General features: G+C 36.0%; 1 protein-coding gene across 3 annotated transcripts; it reads right to left on the bottom strand.

Annotated features, from left to right (window-relative positions):
• Positions 1 to 1,403: 1,403 nt before the first annotated feature.
• TAF2 (TBP-associated factor 2) lies at positions 1,404 to 19,801 on the bottom strand. 3 transcript variants are annotated; one of them, XM_088875306.1, is made up of 27 exons: positions 19,463 to 19,801; positions 18,888 to 19,020; positions 18,332 to 18,481; positions 18,149 to 18,229; positions 16,695 to 16,850; positions 16,542 to 16,608; positions 15,527 to 15,726; positions 15,182 to 15,335; positions 14,891 to 14,975; positions 14,717 to 14,808; positions 13,666 to 13,791; positions 13,533 to 13,586; positions 12,260 to 12,328; positions 11,288 to 11,385; positions 10,836 to 11,183; positions 10,660 to 10,747; positions 9,822 to 9,947; positions 9,673 to 9,729; positions 9,066 to 9,145; positions 8,935 to 8,977; positions 8,366 to 8,452; positions 6,266 to 6,355; positions 4,613 to 4,671; positions 4,444 to 4,534; positions 4,210 to 4,372; positions 3,849 to 4,032; positions 1,404 to 3,142 (listed from the first exon to the last, which is right to left on the bottom strand). In XM_088875306.1, the coding sequence occupies exons 2-27, from the start codon at positions 19,010 to 19,012 to the stop codon at positions 1,591 to 1,593; spliced, it is 4,425 nt and encodes a 1,474-aa protein (XP_088731432.1). In that variant the 5' UTR covers positions 19,013 to 19,020; positions 19,463 to 19,801; the 3' UTR covers positions 1,404 to 1,590. The 3 variants fall into 3 exon arrangements, with proteins under 3 accessions (XP_088731432.1, XP_011094292.1, XP_011094291.1); XM_011095990.3 differs by having other exon boundaries at positions 18,149 to 18,481; XM_011095989.3 differs by having other exon boundaries at positions 18,149 to 18,481; positions 18,888 to 19,023.
• Positions 19,802 to 20,767: the final 966 nt, after the last annotated feature.

Consider the following 20,767-nt stretch of genomic DNA (forward strand, 5'->3'; position numbering starts at 1 on the left):
AATGGATTTAACTCTCTTTATATATATATAACTAGTCTGGTCTTGTTACCCATTTTGTATGTAACCGGGGAAGCATTAATCAATGCAAATTGTGGGGGAGAAATTTGAAGTAAACTGCGGGAGAGAAATTAAGTGAAGAGAGAGGATGATATGGACTTGGAGGTAGGAGAGGAGAGAGCGATGGGAGTCTTTGGAAATTTCCATCTCTGCTCCCACTCCCATTTGTATTCCCACACTTGGAATTAGTCAATTCTGTGTCTCTAATTTGTACTACCCTACGCTTCCCCAATCAAAGAAAATTCTTATTTTACCAACTAAATTAATTATAAAATAAATATGATATATTTATCATGTATTTAATTATTTTTTAAAATTATATATCAATTACATAATAAATATATTATATTTATTATATAATTAAATTATTTACTACCAAATGCGATCTCAAGTAAAATTTTTCATTAAAGTTTCCTCCAGCCCTGAGTCATCTATGTATTCATCATCGAAATGATTGACTACTGCAACTCTTTTTGTTAATTGGCAGGGTGATCAGAATTATTAGGGAAGTGTGACAAATATGTGGATTTTATTTTAATTCATACGAGACATCATTCCAATGGACGGATGCAACGACCAATTTGAAAAAAGAATTTCAAATTATCTGAAATATAGAATCATTCAAATAATTACAGTGAATTTATTATTATGAATCTGAATTCCTTAAGTCCAAGTATATTAATCAAAACATAATAGAGGAGGTCATAATTACTATGAAGTTGTAAATAAACTTTTACGTTTATTCTTTTTTTAATTGTGAAAAAATAAATGTAGCAAAAGAATCCCTTAAATTCTTTGAACATTATAAATAACAAGAGGGTAAAATGCTTTTAACCCTTAAATTAGTTATAAAATGCAACAATAATTTGTCTTTTGTGATAGAAAAGTAGAGTATGAGAGCAGCAAAACGTGGAAAAGGATAGACCTCATTTGTACATGCCTAGCTTCTAACTGAGTCTCCCTATCCATATCCGTACTATTTTATTAAGATCGAGAGCATTACAATTCGACATCAGAACTATCACAGTTATCCGTACTATTTATGAAGACCGAGGGCTTTATGATTCCGAGTCAGAACTATTACAAAAACAATCATGCTCCTTTTATGCTATTTAAGAGAAGATTTTGACATCGAATAAACTCAAAATTTTCCGAAACAAGTTCAAAAGAATTATTGTTAGGGAGACTCCAAATACAGAATGTACTCAATTTTTTTTTTGTTTCATAACACATGCAAATGAGGCTTCGTTTTAACTTCAAATGTCACTTTTATAATACTGACATTTTAATAATTTTCAGATATTCACAGTTTGCGGTGATGTACGAGCTTATCAAGTCATGTAAAATGAACGAATAGGGTTTCAACAATAACCCCAACACAGCTTTTATCGAACTCGCAATAAATACAGTGCCAAACAAAATGGCATCTTAACTAACCACAGCTACAAGAAAAATGTCTCAATCAATAGAGCATCAAGCCATTAATACCAAATACAATGTATTACAAACAAAAATCTGCAGCTTGTATGGTGGTTATTTTTTACCAAGCGTTCGATTCTTAAACTTGATCTTGATTTTATGTGACGTAGCACTTTGGGGTACATTTACACTGCCATCAGTTCTGTTCACAACTACATTGGCCTCCACTGGTTCAGCTGGTTTCGGTTGCACACTGCCAACGTTAATTCCGGAAGTACTATGTAACTTGTGCAATTCCTTTGAAGAAGACGTTGCTCCTTCCCCACGAACCATATCTTGTCTAGTTCCGGATACTTGTTTACTCCCGGACTCGACTACAGTTGGCTTGGCATCCAAATTATTGGCAGCTCCTATTCTCCTCTCCTGACTTGGCAATTCCAGTGACGGTGGCACAGTATTTGGTTTATCGGCAAGGAGTTTTGCCATTTCTTTCTCTTTTCGCTTCTTTTCCTTCTTTTGCCGCTTTAATTCCTTGTGCTCTGGATCATCGTGGTGGCCATTCTTCTTTCGCTTCCTGTCCTTGTCTTTTTTCTTTTCCTTCTCTTTACCATAAAATTGCGGATCGGTGGGCCCTGAACTGCCTTCCACGTCATGCCTCCTGATGCCACGAGATGCTAAATACTGTTCACTGGATTGTGGTTCATTATTGATTTTCATGGTGCTGGTTGGTAAGCGGTCAGCAGGTGGCAGTGGTAAGGAAATTTTACTTGAATCTGCAGTACATTGTAATTCCTTCACAAGCTCTTCACCGTCGAGTGTGGGTTTAGCACTGCCTATACTGGCAGTTACTCTAGAACCAACATCTTGGCATGAATTGGCATCTTCAAAGTTCTGATTACCAGTGCTGATAGTCTCAGCAAAAGTTCTATGGGGAGCATCCACAGAAACTGAACTGCTAGCCCCACGATCGACATCATTATGCCCATCTTGGGCATTCAAGATTCGGGGATTATCACGATCACCAGCCCGACTAGATGCTTTATCAGGATCTTCTGCCCGACTAGATGCAGCTGACTGTTTGACCCTTATTTTTAGCTTTGGCTTCTTTAGTTCACGACTGTTGGAAACAGTATCAGGTTCATTGGGAGCTTCGCCAGTGACCAAACTATCATGTATAAGGTCAATCACTGGTCGCTTTTCTTGACGAATGTCAGACATAGTGTCCGCTTTTCTGGAGTACTCGGCATCTATGGAAGTGTCACCCGGAAAATTAGTTACCTGCTCAATTGGCTCATGAACTTCAGCAGGCATCTGCACTTTAGGTATCGTTGTCGGATCATCTCCAGGGGGATGTGACACTAGGTTCCTTTGTTCAGGGCCATCATCAGGAGCATCTGCTCCCTGTTGAGCAGCCGATATCAGTAAGGCATCGGGTGCAGGCATTGTTACTGCCTTGGTCGATTCATGATTTTGAAGAAAACCATCCCCTTCCATATAACCTTCTGGAGCCAATAGATTATGTGGAAAGTCGGGTGCACAAGAAGAAGGCTCCGGAGTCTTGGATTGCTTGATAAGAGCAGCAAAAATGTTTTTAAGTTCACTGCAAGTCTTTGTGTGTCCCATTCTCAGAGTCTCATCTCTTGGAACTCCATAAAGTGTTGGAGCCCTAAATATATGAGACTGTATCAGTAAAAAATTTAAAGCCTGACAACTAACTAGTAATCCAATGCCAAGAACTCCTATATATTCTATTCTATCCAGAGAAACCTTAGAACAAAAATATCAAAGCAGACTTGACATCTAACATTTTTACATGGGGCTGAGATTTAAAATGTCAACTACATCCATTTCTATCACTAAATAAAAGCCAAATACTCACCCATCAGAAAATGCTAAGAGATGGAACAGCTTAATTGCTTATAGTTCACTTAAATTTAGATTTACTTAACATTATATCTATGGAGTTTTTAGAGTGTGTCCTAGGAATGAAACAATAGCGTGTATTTAACATTGGGAATTTCCTGGAAACTATCAGGTATTCTCAGATTCCTTGCAAAAGAGAATATTCTTTTAAGAATCCTTATAAAAGAGAAATATTCTTTTATATCATATCCTCCACTTGGATGTACATTAATGAGAAATATTCTTTTCTATCATATTCTTGAATCACCTACTTGATTAATGCACATCTATATAGCTGGCTTATTCACATCATTTCAAATCCTTAGCAAGTATGAAGCAAGACACACCCCACCCTATCAGCAGCTAACTAAAGAAAGTTATCTCAAGTGACAGCATTTTCCAGTGATACAGCGTATAGCAAACACAAACGTTTAAAAACATAGTTATAAAGGGAATGCAAGTATAAGAACCTTCCAGCAAGGACTTGCAAAATGCAGAAGATGTGGTGACGAAGAATAACATTGTTGAAAGCCAGAGGACTCTCAAGCAAGCGCAAGAGTGCGACAAGTGTGTCGCTCTTGACATCATTGTCACAATCAGATCGACTAGTCATCTGAGCTAGGCGCAAAGCACAGACACCTAACTTGCTTTGTCCTATAAAGAAGAATATTACTTGATTCAGGATGCATAGCATACAAAGCTGGATAAATTACCAAACTAACCAACAATGAGGCATGGGATTATCACAAGACAAGAACAACTCTTTTTGGACCAATAAATGGAAATGCAAGCAGTGAGTGGTGGGGGGAAGAGCGAAGTATATGGAAAAACCTCGTAGAGAGCTCTCTTCACTAAGGTATCTTATGAACATTGTCAGTGCTGCATCAGTTCCTTTACACTGAAATTCAAGTTCGAGAAGGGCTCTGCTAGCAGCAACTCGAATTTGCCACATCTTTGACATCCGATATGGTTCAATAAGCTCAATAACGCTATCCTGGATATTGCATCACATACCATGTGAGAAACGACAAGTTAAGCAGACATCAGGAAGCAGGAAATGCTTACAAGAGGTATGAACTCTGATAGTTTCAGAGCCATTTGAGTCAGTGATTGGATACAGCTGATCGTCAAAATCCCATTATGGCTTGGCATCAACCTATTATTCACAATTTGAAAAATAAACAGTTTCACATAATCTGATGTGTTTATGCAACCAACAACAAACAAGTGGTACCTGTCGAATTGCAAAAGACGATCGAGTCGCTTTAGAAGGGAGGGTAAGTAGATAATACTCTGTCACAGGATCAACAAACAGCAGAAAGTTAAGTTACAAAAACCAAATAATTTCCCATTTATATGAATTAATCCAAGCAACAGGATTGCCTAAAGACACAAAAGAAACAAGTTAAAGTAACCATAACAAACCAGAACGAAAGAATGGAAAAAACATAAACAATTATGTCCAACCACAACATATCTAATAGTCAACTTGTTTCTTCTACCATCCAGTAAATCACGGATTCATATCATAAAACTTGAAACTTATTAACTATCTGTACTAGTCCTGATCAAACCCATACATTATTCATATATCGAGCATGGTTGGAACATAATCATTTTGAACTCTTTGCATACACAATATATCCTGTTTTTCATATTCTGTGCACTCTGTTTTAATCTACAATAATTAAATTAACTTTTCAAGCTGAAAGACTAGAAGAACAGCTTCTCAGGCAGATAGCATCACAGAAACGGCACAATGTTTTATAAAACTAAACATTTGCATGTGAAAAAACAAAGAATACAGAAAATAGAAATGTCACAAAATGCTTTCTTTACAACCTCCATACCAAATGGGAAACATTGAAATTCATCACTTCCAGTAAGTTGAAAAACGATAGCTTGCAGAATTGTTCAGCAAAGTGAAGATATAACACAACTTGAACATTTAAGAAACACATATAATGTAAGTTCCAATGAATTAGATACAGTGTTGAAAGAGATGCAATTGAGTAAGTAGACAAAATGAATCAGTTTTACAGTGGTTTCTACAGAGCCAAACACGAAAATGGAACAAGGCTCATCTTCAAAACCAAACTTAAGTCTTTATTAGTTACTTAAATTGTACTTAAGCTGAAAACTGTCTTCAAGGCTTCATGATAAGAGTTCAAGACAAATTGCTCAAATGGAATGCCTGTGATGCAAGATAATGTTATCCATCCGGAAAAGAAACCTGCTGCATCAGGTTACCTCATGATTAGATAATATTACCCACTATGAACATCATCCAAGAAAAACCCACTTCATCAGTCTTACGTCAGATGAGGTACTGGGTTCCACAGGAATGGGGATCAGTTTACAATAGTAAATGGTAGGAGCTTTCTAACGTCACAAACATCATCCATGACATAAGCTGCTGGACCAGTTATATCAGCATTAACAAGATTCCACATGAGAGAGGACCACTTGAAAGATAGTAAATGGTACAGCCAGCCTAAGTGCAACGGGAATAGTCCCGGAAACTGAAAATGTTAGAACGGTCTTAGAGTTGGACAGGTTTAAATGCCTTCAATTTTCATAATAACCTCGAACCATTTGACTGAAACAATATCATAGGAAACTCAACCTCAATAAAAATTCGTAGAGGTAGATATATATAACTTGTTATTCTCCAAAACCGGCAAAACTTCCCTCTAATGTGCCAAATAATTATAACTGGGAAAATGGTAAATGTTTAAAAGTACATGTTTTGATATAGAAAGTGAGAACACTAAGAACATCTGTGAAAAGGATAACTAGATTCATCTTCTTTTAGCGGAGAAAAAGAACAGGGAGCCAGCAGTACCATCAATAATAAGCAGTGAGAAAGTGAACCAGGATGTATTACCTGCTGTCCAAATTCAAGTTCACCCACAGACTGGACCAATGCAGCTAGCCAGAAAACATCTGAATATGTGTTGCCATTGTTATCATTGTACTACAGACGGATCAAAAAGCAGAACCCAAAACAAAATTCAGTACAAGAGTCTAACTGAATTCTTCATAAATACAGCAATTTAGAAACCAGAAAATAATCAATAAAATCAGTCCCAGTACAGTGGAAAATTTTCCATATAATTTGTCTAAGCAATCTGAAACAGTACAAGGCCTTGTACAGTCACTAGTCTTTCAAATACGAGCTATTTAAGACATCCTTATAATTGTGTACAAGCAACCAATATGTAAGACCTAACTGAGACCCAAGAGAGATCAACCTACAATCTACTACATCAAATTCAATTGCTAATACAAGAAGAACAATAATTCAGGAAATTAGGTTTTATACTTGATTTAGAGGTCAATACGGAACCATTTAATTTGTATTGCAACAAGCACCTTCTTCCATCCCGCATGAAAATATAATGCGACTAACACAAGGATGCACAGGCATGACAAACTTAGGAGATAAGGCCAACCTGGCGTGACACTTAAACTTAGGAGATAAGGCCAACCTAAATTATGAGTTTCGCACCATATGGTGTCTCACCCACTGATTGTTCTACATGGGCCGCCTACATCTTTTAGAAATGATAGTACAAAAGCAGCATAACAAGGAAAAAAATTCATATATCACCAGTGGACCATGACTAACATCTATGGTTACGGCTATAGTTGGACTTACCTAACCACTCAAAGGTCCATTGACAGAACCATCTTAATTGTCTATATCATGTACTATACTTAATGTCAAATTGGTTTTTATTGCGTTCATTGGAGTGATTGGAGGCAAATGATCCAGGGATACTTATGATGTCATGGCAAGAGTTCTAGTCAAATAAATGAGCGAATCAGCAGGAACTGGAAGTAATCAGAAGTCAGCACTGTGGCCACAGAATTCTGGAGCTGAAGCACTAGAAAGATAAGAAGAAAAAATTACAACAAGCCAGAACACTAGCCTGCAGCGCCAACTCCACTGGAATGAAGAACCGAGTCAAACTCAGCATCACAAAACTGGAAGGCAAATTTTTCAGTGGTTTTTGTAGTTTATTCTGAAAAGTTTCCTATTTGCCCAAGATTTGGACATATATAAATAGGTTATATTAAAGCTCTGGGTAGGGATGTTGGAGAGAGTAAATTGAAGTGAAAAAGAGACCAAGAAAAGCAAAAACTCTTGATGAGCATATCACCATCAACTTTCCAGGTAGATCACATCCTTTCTTCCATCTTCACTTCTTTTATCTTATTCAAGTTTGTCACATTGATGCTTGGTATTACTTATCTCATGATGTTGGATTTACTATGACTTAAATTTCTGAATTAGAGATTCTCATATAACTTGAAACTTTGACTCCTCATATTTGTTTGAATGGTCTTTTCTAGTCATGCAAGAGTTTCTTATTCTTTTCTAATGCTTTTGAATATGTAGACAATAATTGATCCTTGTTATGGTGAAATGAGATTGAAAAAAAATTTCCATGATTGGACCTAGGAAAAATACCTCCATACAATAAAGTTGGAACAGAGGTAAAAACTTGATTCTATATCGAGTTAGATTGAATGCCCATGATCCTTATGAATCAATTGATGTTTATTAGTTGCTATGTTGATTGGTGTATTTATTATAACTCAGAGAAGCAGATCATCGCTTAAGGGGTTGTGCAACAATTCCAAATAATTAATTTGAAATTGTCAATTAAATAGATTAAGAAGGATTCGTTCAAGTTAAAACAAGCATCTTAGTTCTTGATTATCATTGATATTTTTTCATATCCTTTCTTTATGTCAGGGTTATATTGGCAGATTTTCCTTTTAATAGTTCAATTCAACTCCATTCTAATCGTTTGATCGATAGAATACAGAGATAACGAATTTCGCTAATTAGTATATGATCTCTGGAAGAACTATATCTTATTCATTACTTTATTACTTGTGCAATTTTATGGACCTGCAATGTCGCTAACATCAGTTGATCATCAATCTTTATATGATCTAAATGAAAAATAAATACCTTCAAGAGTTGCAAAATAAACTCAACAGCTTCTCTAGGGCTTTTCTTGTCTGAAGATCTGACCATAGCTATGGCATGCGGTATTGCCTGAACATGAAAAGAAATGACATCTGAACATGAGAACAATAAATGGCTGAAGAAAACCATCCTGCTGAAATAACAAAAGTTCAATCTTGTTGGGACAGTAAACCCAATAAAATATCCTTTACATAATTTATATCACCATAGGAAATCCATTCAGTATTCGTTTCTTCATTCATTAGTAAGAAAACAAAGTTAAAATCTCTGGCCAAATAAAAGCCACTCGGTATAAAGCCCTGTGAAGGGGCCAAACAGGTCCTGAAGGAGTGACTTTTATATTAATAGGGAAAAACAACTTTACCATCTAAAACCAGTGACCTTTGATTTTCGCTTCTTAGAAAATGTACATTAATAAAATAAGTGTCTTTATCTTGCATATACAGATCAAATGAACATATATATATGCGCGCACGAGCATATATGTACGCTAACTATTTAATGCAGATGCTAGTGTATCTAAAATATCAAATCCTACCTCAGTGCATTACCTCAAGGACAAAGTACTCCTGAAAATCGTGAAAGTCGTTTGGCCTAACAATGAGTAGAGTATAAAATCAACATGTTGACTTGATGACTCCCAAAAACTGTTCCCAATTCCTGATCAAACTTAAAAATCTACCTGGGAAGCCCGATGTTTGGATCAAATCTCCGACTTTTGTAGAAGTTGATCAGATGGAGTAAACCAGCCCAATCAGTTTCCTGATTAAGGAGTAAATAAAGCAATAAGAGTAAGACAAGATTAACAGGCTTAGAGTCAGAAGAATCACAGTGACAGAAATATCAATGAAATCTCTATGAAAATGATAAATTATCAATGGACAAAAGAAAACGGGGGCCATATGACCATTGACTATTATAAATAGGATTCTGCCGCTTTTAGAACAGAAGAAATTGGTGCAGCATATATCCAGAATCAGCTTATTGCACCCATAGACAAAAAACGAAAAAGTGTAACATATAGAAAGCATATATACACCTAAGTGCCTCCCATAATATACATAATATGACACATGTAAAGGCGAATTGACAGTGAGTTCATCTAAAAACCATGAAAGAGTCACATCTCACGTTCATAGCAAAGAGTGTAAATTTCTAATTGGAATCAAAAAGAAAACAGAGGGAAAAAATCAAATAAGTCAACAAGTACAACTAGGGCACATCATACATTTATCCAATTGTCCAGAAAAAGAATAGATGTCTAAGAAATGGAAAGAGCACCAATATACCTCACATGCGGTAGTAGCCAATGCATATGCAGCCTGGATACGGACTCTCCAGAAAGCCTGAACGACAAAAGTAGAGACAAGAGATAAAAGACATAGTAATGCATATACAACACAAGGCATCTTAAACCATGATAAGTGTGAAAAACAACCTTAGAGTCACTTAGAAAATTATTCAGAGCATTAACAACAGAAAATGAAAGTTGTGGCAGTGCCTCCAAGACTGCTATAGCTTGTGCCTGTGCAACGACATCCTTGTCTTTTTCCAACTGATTTATCTGCAAAAGCAAACACAAGATGTTCAAGATCCCTGGTCTTGGAATTTCGCCATAATGCAAAATGTGCCTTTCAAATTTCTGGTTGCAAGTGGTTGACTACAAACTGTTCAGTTCTTTTATATATATCTTGTCACTAACCAATTTCATATCATTCCCATTTTCTTGTACGGGGTCTGGAAAAAGTAATATTGATTCTTTGGAAAAAAATGCACCAAAATGCATACAACAATAAAGACGGCAAAGCAATCAATTCCATCTTAAACGTATCAATCCAGTAGAACAGATCATAATATTTGTATTGACGGAGACCATATTGAAACCAATAACTATTTTCTTTCACTCAAATGTAATTTTTTTATTCGATTTCTTTTCACCTTGTGAATGTAGCATACATGTAAAGCGGCTCAAATTTGTCAAGACTCAAAGACCTTTGACTGATTAAATAGTTGATATAATTGACCAATAAAGTGCAGTAATGACGTGCATTAAGGTGAAGCTAACTTTTCCTTCAAACAGTGTTAATATTAATCATTAATAAAAATTGACACATACACTAACAAGTTTGGACCTGATGTCAATTGTTTCATATTAAACTAAAAATATGTTTGTGTAGTCTATTGAAGCCTTCCTCACAAGCAAACATGACTAGAAATTTACTTCCTCTTGCTTTTCTATAAAGTAAAGTTGCGATCTAACTCAGTCTCAAACTCACCCACATCTGCACAGGTTGGTTAAAATTAACTTCAGCAAGATACTCCATTTCTGGATCCGCACGGAGCCACAGTAGAGGAGAATCAGAACTGCAGTATCCATATTGTTAAGACACGAGATAACCATTCCCAAGTTCAGAAAAAGGCTGGAGAAAAGCATGGTATACAATATACATACTTTAAACGCACATCTGTTGTGGCTACAGCATCACCATTGTCATCAGAACCATCAGCCTTCACACCCTTCTTAGGCTTCTGGAAGCGCTTCGCAGCAAGTTTTGAATGACACTGAATTTCCAGCAGTTGCCATGGTTCACCGGCCATTGATAGTATTGGATGATCGTACATGCCATCGAGCTCGTGGACCCTTATACTCATCATTCCAGGCCACCCAATACCGTTTTCTCGATTTTCAGAATCAGGATTGATATTATCAACACCTACCCATGAATCAGGCCTAGATGTACATCCCCGCAGAACAGCTAATTCTACCATATTTTTCCTCTTGTTATAGGAGAATCCCATCCTTAGTGGAACCAAAGGGAAAGTTGAAAATCAAAGAGTTATCAGTTAGAATACTCGACAGCCCTAAAGACAATCTAAATAGGAAATATCCAGCAAGAATCATACTTTAGCACTGGACAACCACAAGATCCAACCCAGCGAGGGAAAAACTCTTTAAGAAATGGGCGCTCAAGATTTCCAATTTTATTAGCAAAGTGTCGGAACTGCCAGCAAACAAGGACAAGAAAAGATGAGCAGCAATGTATTTCTATTATGCAAAGAATGATCAGGAGTATGATATCACATTAAGAAACACAAGATCAACCAGAAGAAAATTGATTGAATTATAATTTATAACAGAGAAAAATCCCAAGAAAAGGAGAGATTGAATGGACAAACAAATATTACTCTCTTTCTCCATCCAAATCACTAAGACCAACTCTCATCATCAACTAATTTGCTCAACTAGAAAAAAAACAGCAAAAGCATATCTGAAAAACCAAACAGGGATCCTCTCTCTAGAGGCAAAACAAAAGAAGGAAACCCCGTCAAATGAACACCAAGACATCTATGAAAGTCATTCATACAGTGCATACTTCCAGTCAAATACAAAGCAATAGAGGTAGGCAGTAAAGGGGTATATATCTACCTCACTCATCACAAATTCAAAGAGATCTTTGTAAATGATATAATAGGAAATGCGGAGAAAATATGCAGGAGTGCGGCACGATATGAAATTTTCACATCAACTTCTTCGTCAATTCATACCATATCAAGTATCTTTATCCCAATAAAATGGCTGTAGTACTATGTTTGCAGTATAATACTGAGATCATGTCAGTGCTAAATTACAGATCAGCAATAAACAATGGAAATGAGTTATGACTCCTGATGAATTGCTAGTGTCATTTACTGTGTAGCTGCATATAGATTAAAGACACATGCACAAGAGATAGAGAGACAAACATGTCGAGATATGAAGAACAGGATATATAGGAAACACCATTTTGGTTATGACCATTATCTCAAGATGAAACTATCCAGAATGCTAGATTGCATCAGCAGTAATATATGAATAAAGAAGGCCCATCGAGTTACCTCTTTGGTGCTCAGAGTTCTCAAAGAACGATTACCGTCTCGTGCCCTCAAAACAATATTTTGTAAAATCTGTATATGAAAGAAGTTACCTATCATAATAAACCCATACATACATGACAAAGCCAGATATCAAATAAATGTATATCAATGATCAAGCTCATTAAAGCATCGCAAATAACGAAAATAAGAACCCAAAGCCCATAGTCAGGTAGAAGAAAAGAAAAGGTTATCAATATATTAGATTGAGTACGAAAGGAATGACATAAATTCATTTCTTCTGCACAAATTCCCAAGCAAGTTTTCCTTCAGAACTAGAAATCAATGTCAAGATTTTGCATAAAGAGAAAAGCAGTGGTTTGTAGATGAGAAAGGAAGGGCTAATATTGCTATTTGTAATGATGAAGAGAAGCCCTCATTCTGATACAAAAAAATAAAACCACCACAGGTCCATTATCACCTGCCTTCCATATTTCTTACCTCCATTGAAGTAAGATTTCTATGGTATCAGAACGCAATAATTGCTTTTCTGGGTCGACAATACTGGTTAGCAAGAAATTCTATTGGACGATAAATTCCATAAGCTTCTAAAATCCAACTAGTCACACATTATCTGATGGGGCTTCACAAGACTGCATCAGGATGGGCAAGAATTCATTGGCAAGAGTCCAGAAATTGTGTACAGAAAAATGTCCTTAGACCTTGTCTATATTATACGTATGTGCATATATCTCTATATATATATGTGTGTGTGTGTGTGTGTGCGTGCGCGTGCGGGTGCACGTGTGCATTTTTCAGTTGCTCTCCTTGGATTGCTAGAATTCTTGTCATTGAATAAAAAGTAGCCGCTAATGAAAGAATGAGGTGTAAAATTATAAGTATATGTTTTTTCTTTGCTGAGCTCAGCATTTTCCGTCCAAACCCGGAGAATTCTCTGGGGAATGCAAGTGTAATTTCAAAAGTTTTTTGGGAAAAATGTAATTTCGCATTTTCACAAAGAGTAAATGTAATTAACCCTTTTTATTATTACGAATGTGCATAATATCATGCAATCATATAACAGATAAAGCTAAAACAAGTAGAATCAACCCACTCCATTACCAATTTACATTACCATCTCATCTAAAAACCTATGTTGTTTGAGAGGAAAACCATTTAATACATAATATCTTATTAAACACATAGGAAAGCATACTACCTACTCAAACTTAAAAACAAAAAGATCTTTTACTTTACATTTTTTCACAAATATGAAACCTAGCTTTCTGGTTCTTACTTTTCGGAAGGACTCAGGACCCATCTGTTTCTCTAACATTTGAAGGACAGCAACCTGTTACATAACCCAAGTGTTAAAGAAAAATGTGAAGGAAGAAATCTGAACCTATTTCAACCAGTAGAATACAACTTACAGATTTCCATGATCTTATTTTTCCATAAAAACCAATAGATTGGGTTCCATACAAATCCTTAGAGGCCAGAGTGGAGCTCAATGCAGTTGCACCGCTATCATCTGCTTGGCAAACAGCACAGTTAGCCTGCAATAAAACAAAGGAGACAAGGCTACATCAACCAGATCTTAATCTTTTTTCTGATAAATTGACTGATAGACCGAAGATACACAGCCATGCACATTCTAAAATGTGGATATGTATAAGGTGTGTCCCATAACATAGATGCAGACTATCAATAGTTCATGATATCGAAAATCATCATCGACTGTCAGTAGGGAATGCCAGATCATGTTCACACACATATTTACCTAAGGAGAATATTTGCTCAATCTGTCTCCTTACTGTTTTCTGTGATAAATATGCTGAAAGAATTAACCCTAACTCATAACACCTGAAGTAGCTCTTCTAAGGAAGGCCATATCATCATCAACATTTCCTCATTGCATATATCTTTTAAGGTGTCCCTTTCTCTCAGTAATCACATCACAAGTTATCAGCTGCATACTTACATTCTTCTCAAATTTGTCTCGTTATTTTACTTGTTAGAGACACTCAGTTTGTCAGCAAAGCAAGTTGAAAAATGTTTTATGTTGAAGAACTATCAAGCCTTCAAGAATGTGAGGCAATAATTAAAATGTAACTTGTCATTTTTAGAAATGGAGTATTTTTTGCTGACATCTTAGCAAGGTAACGGAAATGGACAGTGAATTATTCTTAAAAGAATAAATATAATATGGAGTAACAATTCCAAACCATAAGCATCAAGCCAAGGTTTAAACTTACAAAAGGATTTGCATACAACTACTTGACTCATACAAGAATTCAAACATGTGTCTGATTAAGTAGATTAGAATGAGACCATGGCAGGTTTCAGTGTTCCATCAATTCCAGGATGACTAATTCTCCATTACTGTTACATAGTTATCAGCGACACATCAACTCATATTATAGCTGAGATAGGCAATATTACAAATAATTATCAGTTATGAATGTCAAAACAGAACGGAACCTTGTATCGTCTATAGCGTGCTTCATTGTTTCCCAGGAACCGCTTGATAAAAGAATCAGTCAGAAACCCCGCAAGACCATCCAACAACCACTCTGATAGCAAGCATTAAAGCAGCCTCAACAGATCAGCATGCCTCCACAATTACAGGTGCAAACATTTAAATTAGGACATTACCATCATTTGGAGCTTCAGGAGTGATATATACTCCAAACCACTGTCTCGCAAGGGCATAAGCAAGTTTAATCCTTGTCTCTATAGTCTGTTAAGTGAACCCATCACCAGAAAATAATAAGAGAAAGCATGTATCAGAGGGGCATTGCTAATGACATGAAAACAAATAAAAGCTATTCATTTCTTTCATGCTCATTAATCAGAAAAACTTGTAGCTTGAGACCCAGTAAAGTTCAAAGGAATTAGAACCTTCAGATCTTACTGCTTTGGACGTCAATTCTTTTATAAGCATACCTGATCGATCAGTTTCTCATCGAACAGCAGATGAGAACTGAAGATACCTATAGAAGCTCCCAAATTCCATGAGGATACTGTCATTCCAGGAGCAATAAACACTTGCTTGTATGATCCAAATGGAAAAGACGCGGAGAGGTAATCCTCATAGTGGCTGTTGAGATGTGCAAGACACAGTTACCAGTTCAGACAAAAATATGATGAAATTCCAAGCACACAATAGAATATTGTTAGTCCTGACAAGGGCAAGTCAAACTCTGACCAGAAGAGCAACTTTTCAAGACCACCAGTTACATGACTATGGGGCCACAATCAGGAGGGAAAAAGATCAATATTAGGAAATACCTGAAAGCATTGTAGAAAAATACCACTGTGTTCCGCAGCTTTGACAAGTTGGCAGGTAGACAAAAGTGTGATACAAGGCCACCATGACGATCAGGCAGAATTTCAAATGACGCAACTGCCAGAGATATGCACTGAGCAGCAACAGGAACATCTAATTTATAAACATATGTCTTCCGTGGTGGATCATCGTTCGTCAAAACCTGCTAGAGCAAGAGTCAGTTAGTGAGAATTCCTAATAGAAAAAAATGTATTTGCTGGAACTGTTAAAGAGTTAAGGCATTCAGGATTTATCAGCATAAACGAATATGTCTCTAATAGAAGTGTTCTCACTCAAGGAACAAGGAAGAATGACTATAACTTTGAAACACTACCGCTGCATGACATTATGACTTACCCAATGGTCCCTATCATAAACATCCGCAATGCTATGCAAAACCCAAAGAAATAGTCCCAAGCACAATCCACAGTATACAAGTTTAAAACAACAAATACTTATGCTAGAGGCAAATTTTATCTTTTTCTATATCCAATTTCTCAAAATGCCAAGGTACTTGTTCCTTTGATTCTTTTGCATACTAACCACTAAGTAATCTCTAAAGTGTCTCACCATCTTCATAGAATAGGTCAGCCAAAAGCAGCAGAAGAGCCTTTTTTTCTCTTACCAGAATTGGCCCCTTGTTTCAATGAGAGGAGGATAGATCATTCACATTTCATTTGAAAGACAAGACAAATAGAGAACTCAAGAGTGCGAATTCTAAAGACTCCTGGTGAAAAATAGTAATGTCTCATACCGTACATTACCCATACTTCCGCTTTCAACCGAAAATGAAAGCGAAAAGAGCAGTTGACTTCAAAATTTATAAAGCAATCTGGTATTGGTATTAATCTTGTTTTAAGCTCTTTGCTCGCCAGAATTCATTGAGATATAGCTTTCTCTTTTCAGGATTTCGTGCCCATTTAATCAGCATTTTCGGCACTACTTACCATGCATTGCAAAGATACAATCTTATCTCACCTGATGAAGTAAGGTTCCAGAGCTAACTGCCACAAGGTTACTGGCCACGGTAAATTCCAAGTCATAGCTAAACACAATACAGAATAGATCATGAGAATAAACTATCCAAAGTCATTAAAATGCTTCATGTTGTCAACTTAACCTTGCACATACCAGCAACATTGCAAACTGTCATCCATACAAGGAAACCAGCACCGTGCGCGCCTCAATTGGTTATCCGTATGCAAGACATTATCGTTAAAATGAATTCCTGTCTCTGCCTTATCTACCCAATATTCAATACGTACGCTTTTCACATTCTGCACCCACCTACATTAAAAATAACAGAAATTAAAAATCACCATAATTCCATCTGTGGCAGAAAATGATAGCATTTGAGCAGGCAACATCCAACCAATTTGCATAGGGTAGTTACATAGGAAAAAGAAAATCATAAGATTTCAAGATTCTTTTATATTAACAAGGTGCAACTAAGACTAGATGGAAGTTCTAATGAAATCCATTTGCCCTGATTAGACATAAAACAGTTATAAATTTCACCTATTTAAGACATGCAGGTTGAGCTTGTCTGGGTTAATTGATATTCTACGAGATTGATGTAGTGCAAAAACAAGGGTACCACTAATCACCTTCTGAATTCAAATATGTTATAATTTCATCACAAGCAAATAGCTATACACACACACATGCACACATATACATGAATACCATGGCAGCCCTTTCTTTTATACTCCTAATAACAGGATTCACTGTTCCCGTGCTTGCTTTGTCTTCAACAGCAAAAAGGACCAGAAACTATTAAGTCTGTGCCATCCTAAGAAGTGGAAGGGGCACTATTTAAGCTCAGCTCACCCATCACTCTTTACTATTAGTGATTCCGACAAAGAGATGGCTCAACTAGCAAGCCGACTGCTTCCGAACCATCAAGCGTATCGGAAGAAAACAAGATAGTATTTGTAGGCCTTTCTGTCTGAATTTCTTCGAGGAAACAAAAAAGAGCTTAAGTTTGAAAATGAACTTATAATAATAACTGAGAATCCTCTTCAGATCTTAGCCTGCTTTTGATCTAATGGGAGATGAAGGAAAAGAAAGAAACTGACAGATAATATGAAGTTCTAGGGTATCGGAAGAAAAAATATTCCTTGTTTTTTCATGTGTTTGGTAGTATTTGAAATTTCTTCAAAAACATCAATTTTTAACAAAATCTCTAAAACCACAAGGATTTGACAACAAAGTGTCAATCTAGATGACTTAAGTCTAGAATCAACATTTGGATCTCATTTTATTATCTACCTTTGTTACAATTCAATTACAGGAAAGGCTGAAAGCAATAGGGGTGATATTTGGATCTCATTTCAGAAATATGAGGTTCTTTGGTAAACATGGTCCAAACAGAAACATGGTTGATATGTCCTTTTATCAGCTTTAGTTTGATGTTTCTAGGTTTCAACTCCCATCCCAAAAACCCTTTGTTATGTAATTAATGTGTATTCCATGTCTACATGGCAGAATAAAATGAGATGTTAACCACACAACAAGATGTTAAAAATAAATAAATAGAGATATCTAAAATATCGAGGATACAGATAAACATTCATTTAAAACACCTGCTAGCAACAGCAGATAATGGTTCCCCATTGTCAATCTGCTGATTCTCTTCTTGCTTCTTGTCAGTTTTAGAGCTCTTACTGCACATTATCAACAGATTTGGAAGTAATTCAATCTCGAGAGATGACAAATACACGGATCCAGAAGCATCAGCAGCAGACGTGGCTGAGGAGACAACACACCATCTATCCTTTGGGTCCAGATGCTGATAATGAGGGAAGACTTCAAATTCTGCTGGTTCCCCATCAACTGTAACCTTCTCAATTGCTAAATTATCAGCATGCAAACCCACAATTCCATTGTCTGGTATAACTATCTGCAGTTCTGTATACCTGATGTTATAGATCCCAAAACTCAGCACATAAGTTTCATTTCACAACATTTTGATACTTTGAATCAGATTCAATTGCTTTCTAGCAAAAATAAATTCAATCCCAAAAACCCTGAAACCTCAGATTCAATTGCTAAAGGAAAGCAAAGCGCAAAGTGAGATTTTGCGAAGAAAAGGAAAATGCGAAAATGGTGGTCTAGCGACTCTATTTATCTACAACTTTTAACTTTCTATATTAGATTTAATGAGCTATCAAGATGTCTGAAAATGCAGTGGAGAACAACAGAATAAGTCAAAGCTTAAATTAATATGAATAAGGGTTCAGTATAACATGCATACAAAAAATAGGCATAAAACCTTCAAAAATTGACATAAAAATTCAAAATAAATTTAAGTAGAGAAAGGACCCATAGACTCGTTGGTTGTCCATGTCAATGGAGAGACAGAGCTTCTGATGCTTGACAACTGCCTCTGAATTACTATTATCTCCACCTCTCTGCTCTTCGTTCTTTGCCTTTTTAGCCTTCGCCATTGCAACATCTGCTGATAAAGTTTATGCATGTGTCAAGGGTTATTACCACTAAATAAGATTACTTAGCCGAGTTATATTGAGCCAAACACCAGAAATATTATAAGCTTAAGGTGGAACCAGTCTGGAATTCATCAACCTCGAGCTTAGCTGAACCATTTGGTGCCCAAGCTAAGTCCGAGCTACAGCACGGGCCCAATGCAGCTCAGCTCGATCAGATACCAAGCTAGGGCTTGAGTTTAACTCCCGACACTAGAGTACATTCTGAGCTTGAAAAGCTCAATTTTTTCAAGATTTTTATCAAAATTAATGCTACACGAATAACTGAATTACGCAAAAATAAATAAACGAACCTAGAGATACGTTCCAACAGACACCGATTTTCGAACAACAAACCTCGTGAAGATCATAGGAAACCGGAAACAGGAAAACGGAATATTTACAAGACCATACCGGTAGAAGATTTTCAGTGGCAGCGGTTGATCACCAAACAAAAGTCTTGAGCTCTGCAATAATGCGGACTCGAACCCCAGAAGCAGCTTTCGGTGGCAGCGAGGCCTCGCCAATTTGTTCACCGGCGGCAGAGATGGCCGCAGTGCCACCACTGGTGGAGCTCTCTGATTTGGTTTTTTCCCCCGAAATTCTTTTGATTTTCAATTTAACTACGAGGAAGCACTGTCAATTAGTTTATGGCGTTGAATTGAAGCGCGAAATGTATTAGCTGAAGAGAGAGGGTAAAATCAGCTAGGGCACGAAGTGATTGAGAGCCGGTGAGATATTGTGAGAGTCCAAGAGCCGGAAAGTGCAAATTATAACGCATGAGAAGACTGCAAGGGTCAAACAAGTAATTCCATTCCGACTTTGACATAATCAAGTAATTTACAAATACATAATTCATATGACTCGCCTTCCGTTTGTAATAGTTATAAATATATATTTATTATATTAAAACTATAAATATTTTTTCATAATTAACAATTCTCTAATAAATATTATATAAGTGATATTTGTGCAATGAGAATGAAAAAGAAACCCATCATGTGATGGGTTATATTTCTATTTATATTTATGTCTTAGTATAACCCGGAAGTAACAATATCTGAATTAATTTATTAGTTGTAATTTTCAACATATTAGGATGAAAAATCGATGTTATAGTTATATTTTTACTAATTTATAGTTATTATTAATGTCAAATTAATATATCATTAAAAAGTTATTTATTAATATTTTAAGCTCAAACATAATGCTCCGTCATCTTTTAAGATCATATATTTGGTTCTTTCGTTTCTTATTCTCTCCTCCATTTTCTTTCAGGTTTATGCAAAGAAGAATCAAGAGAAAGGAAACAAAAGATTAAGATGAAGCAAAAAAAATAGCGATACCCTTTGACCCAAAGAAAGATTATTGAGAACTCGAAAGTGGGCATCTCGATCTCGAGTTTATGTGGAATATCGATTTTTTCTAATTAGACTTATATTTATAAGTAAATAAGACCTAATAATCCCAGCCATAGCAGTACCCAATCATGATCTATCATTTTTTAATTAATAAGTATAAGGTATTTTATTTAATAACCCCATCAATTCTATTCGTCTAAACTTTTTTACTATCATTGTCTCATGACTGGATGCGTGTACTTAAAATTTAAATGTAAGAAATCATAAATATTTATTAAGTTTGTTTCATCATAAAATATCTTTTAACTATTTTAATATATTAATTGAGTTTATGATAGATGATAAAATAAAATTAAAA

The sequence above is a fragment of the Sesamum indicum genome, linkage group LG11, assembly GCF_026168435.1.
Source record: "Sesamum indicum cultivar Baizhima isolate 11 linkage group LG11, ASM2616843v1, whole genome shotgun sequence".
Lineage (NCBI taxonomy): Eukaryota > Viridiplantae > Streptophyta > Magnoliopsida > Lamiales > Pedaliaceae > Sesamum > Sesamum indicum.

What these genes read in the sequence shown, in the direction of transcription:
- TAF2 (XM_011095990.3), bottom strand. Translation starts at nt 19,012, where the DNA reads ATGGCGAAGGCTAAAAAGGCAAAGAACGAAGAGCAGAGAGGTGGAGAT. An exon ending in TTTTTCTACAATGCTTTCAG is followed by an intron (nt 15,336 to 15,526) that starts GTATTTCCTAAT and finishes ACATCTCAACAG; the next exon opens with CCACTATGAGGATTACCTCT. An exon ending in CACGCTATAGACGATACAAG is followed by an intron (nt 13,792 to 14,716) that starts GTTCCGTTCTGT and finishes GTTTTATTGCAG; the next exon opens with GCTAACTGTGCTGTTTGCCA.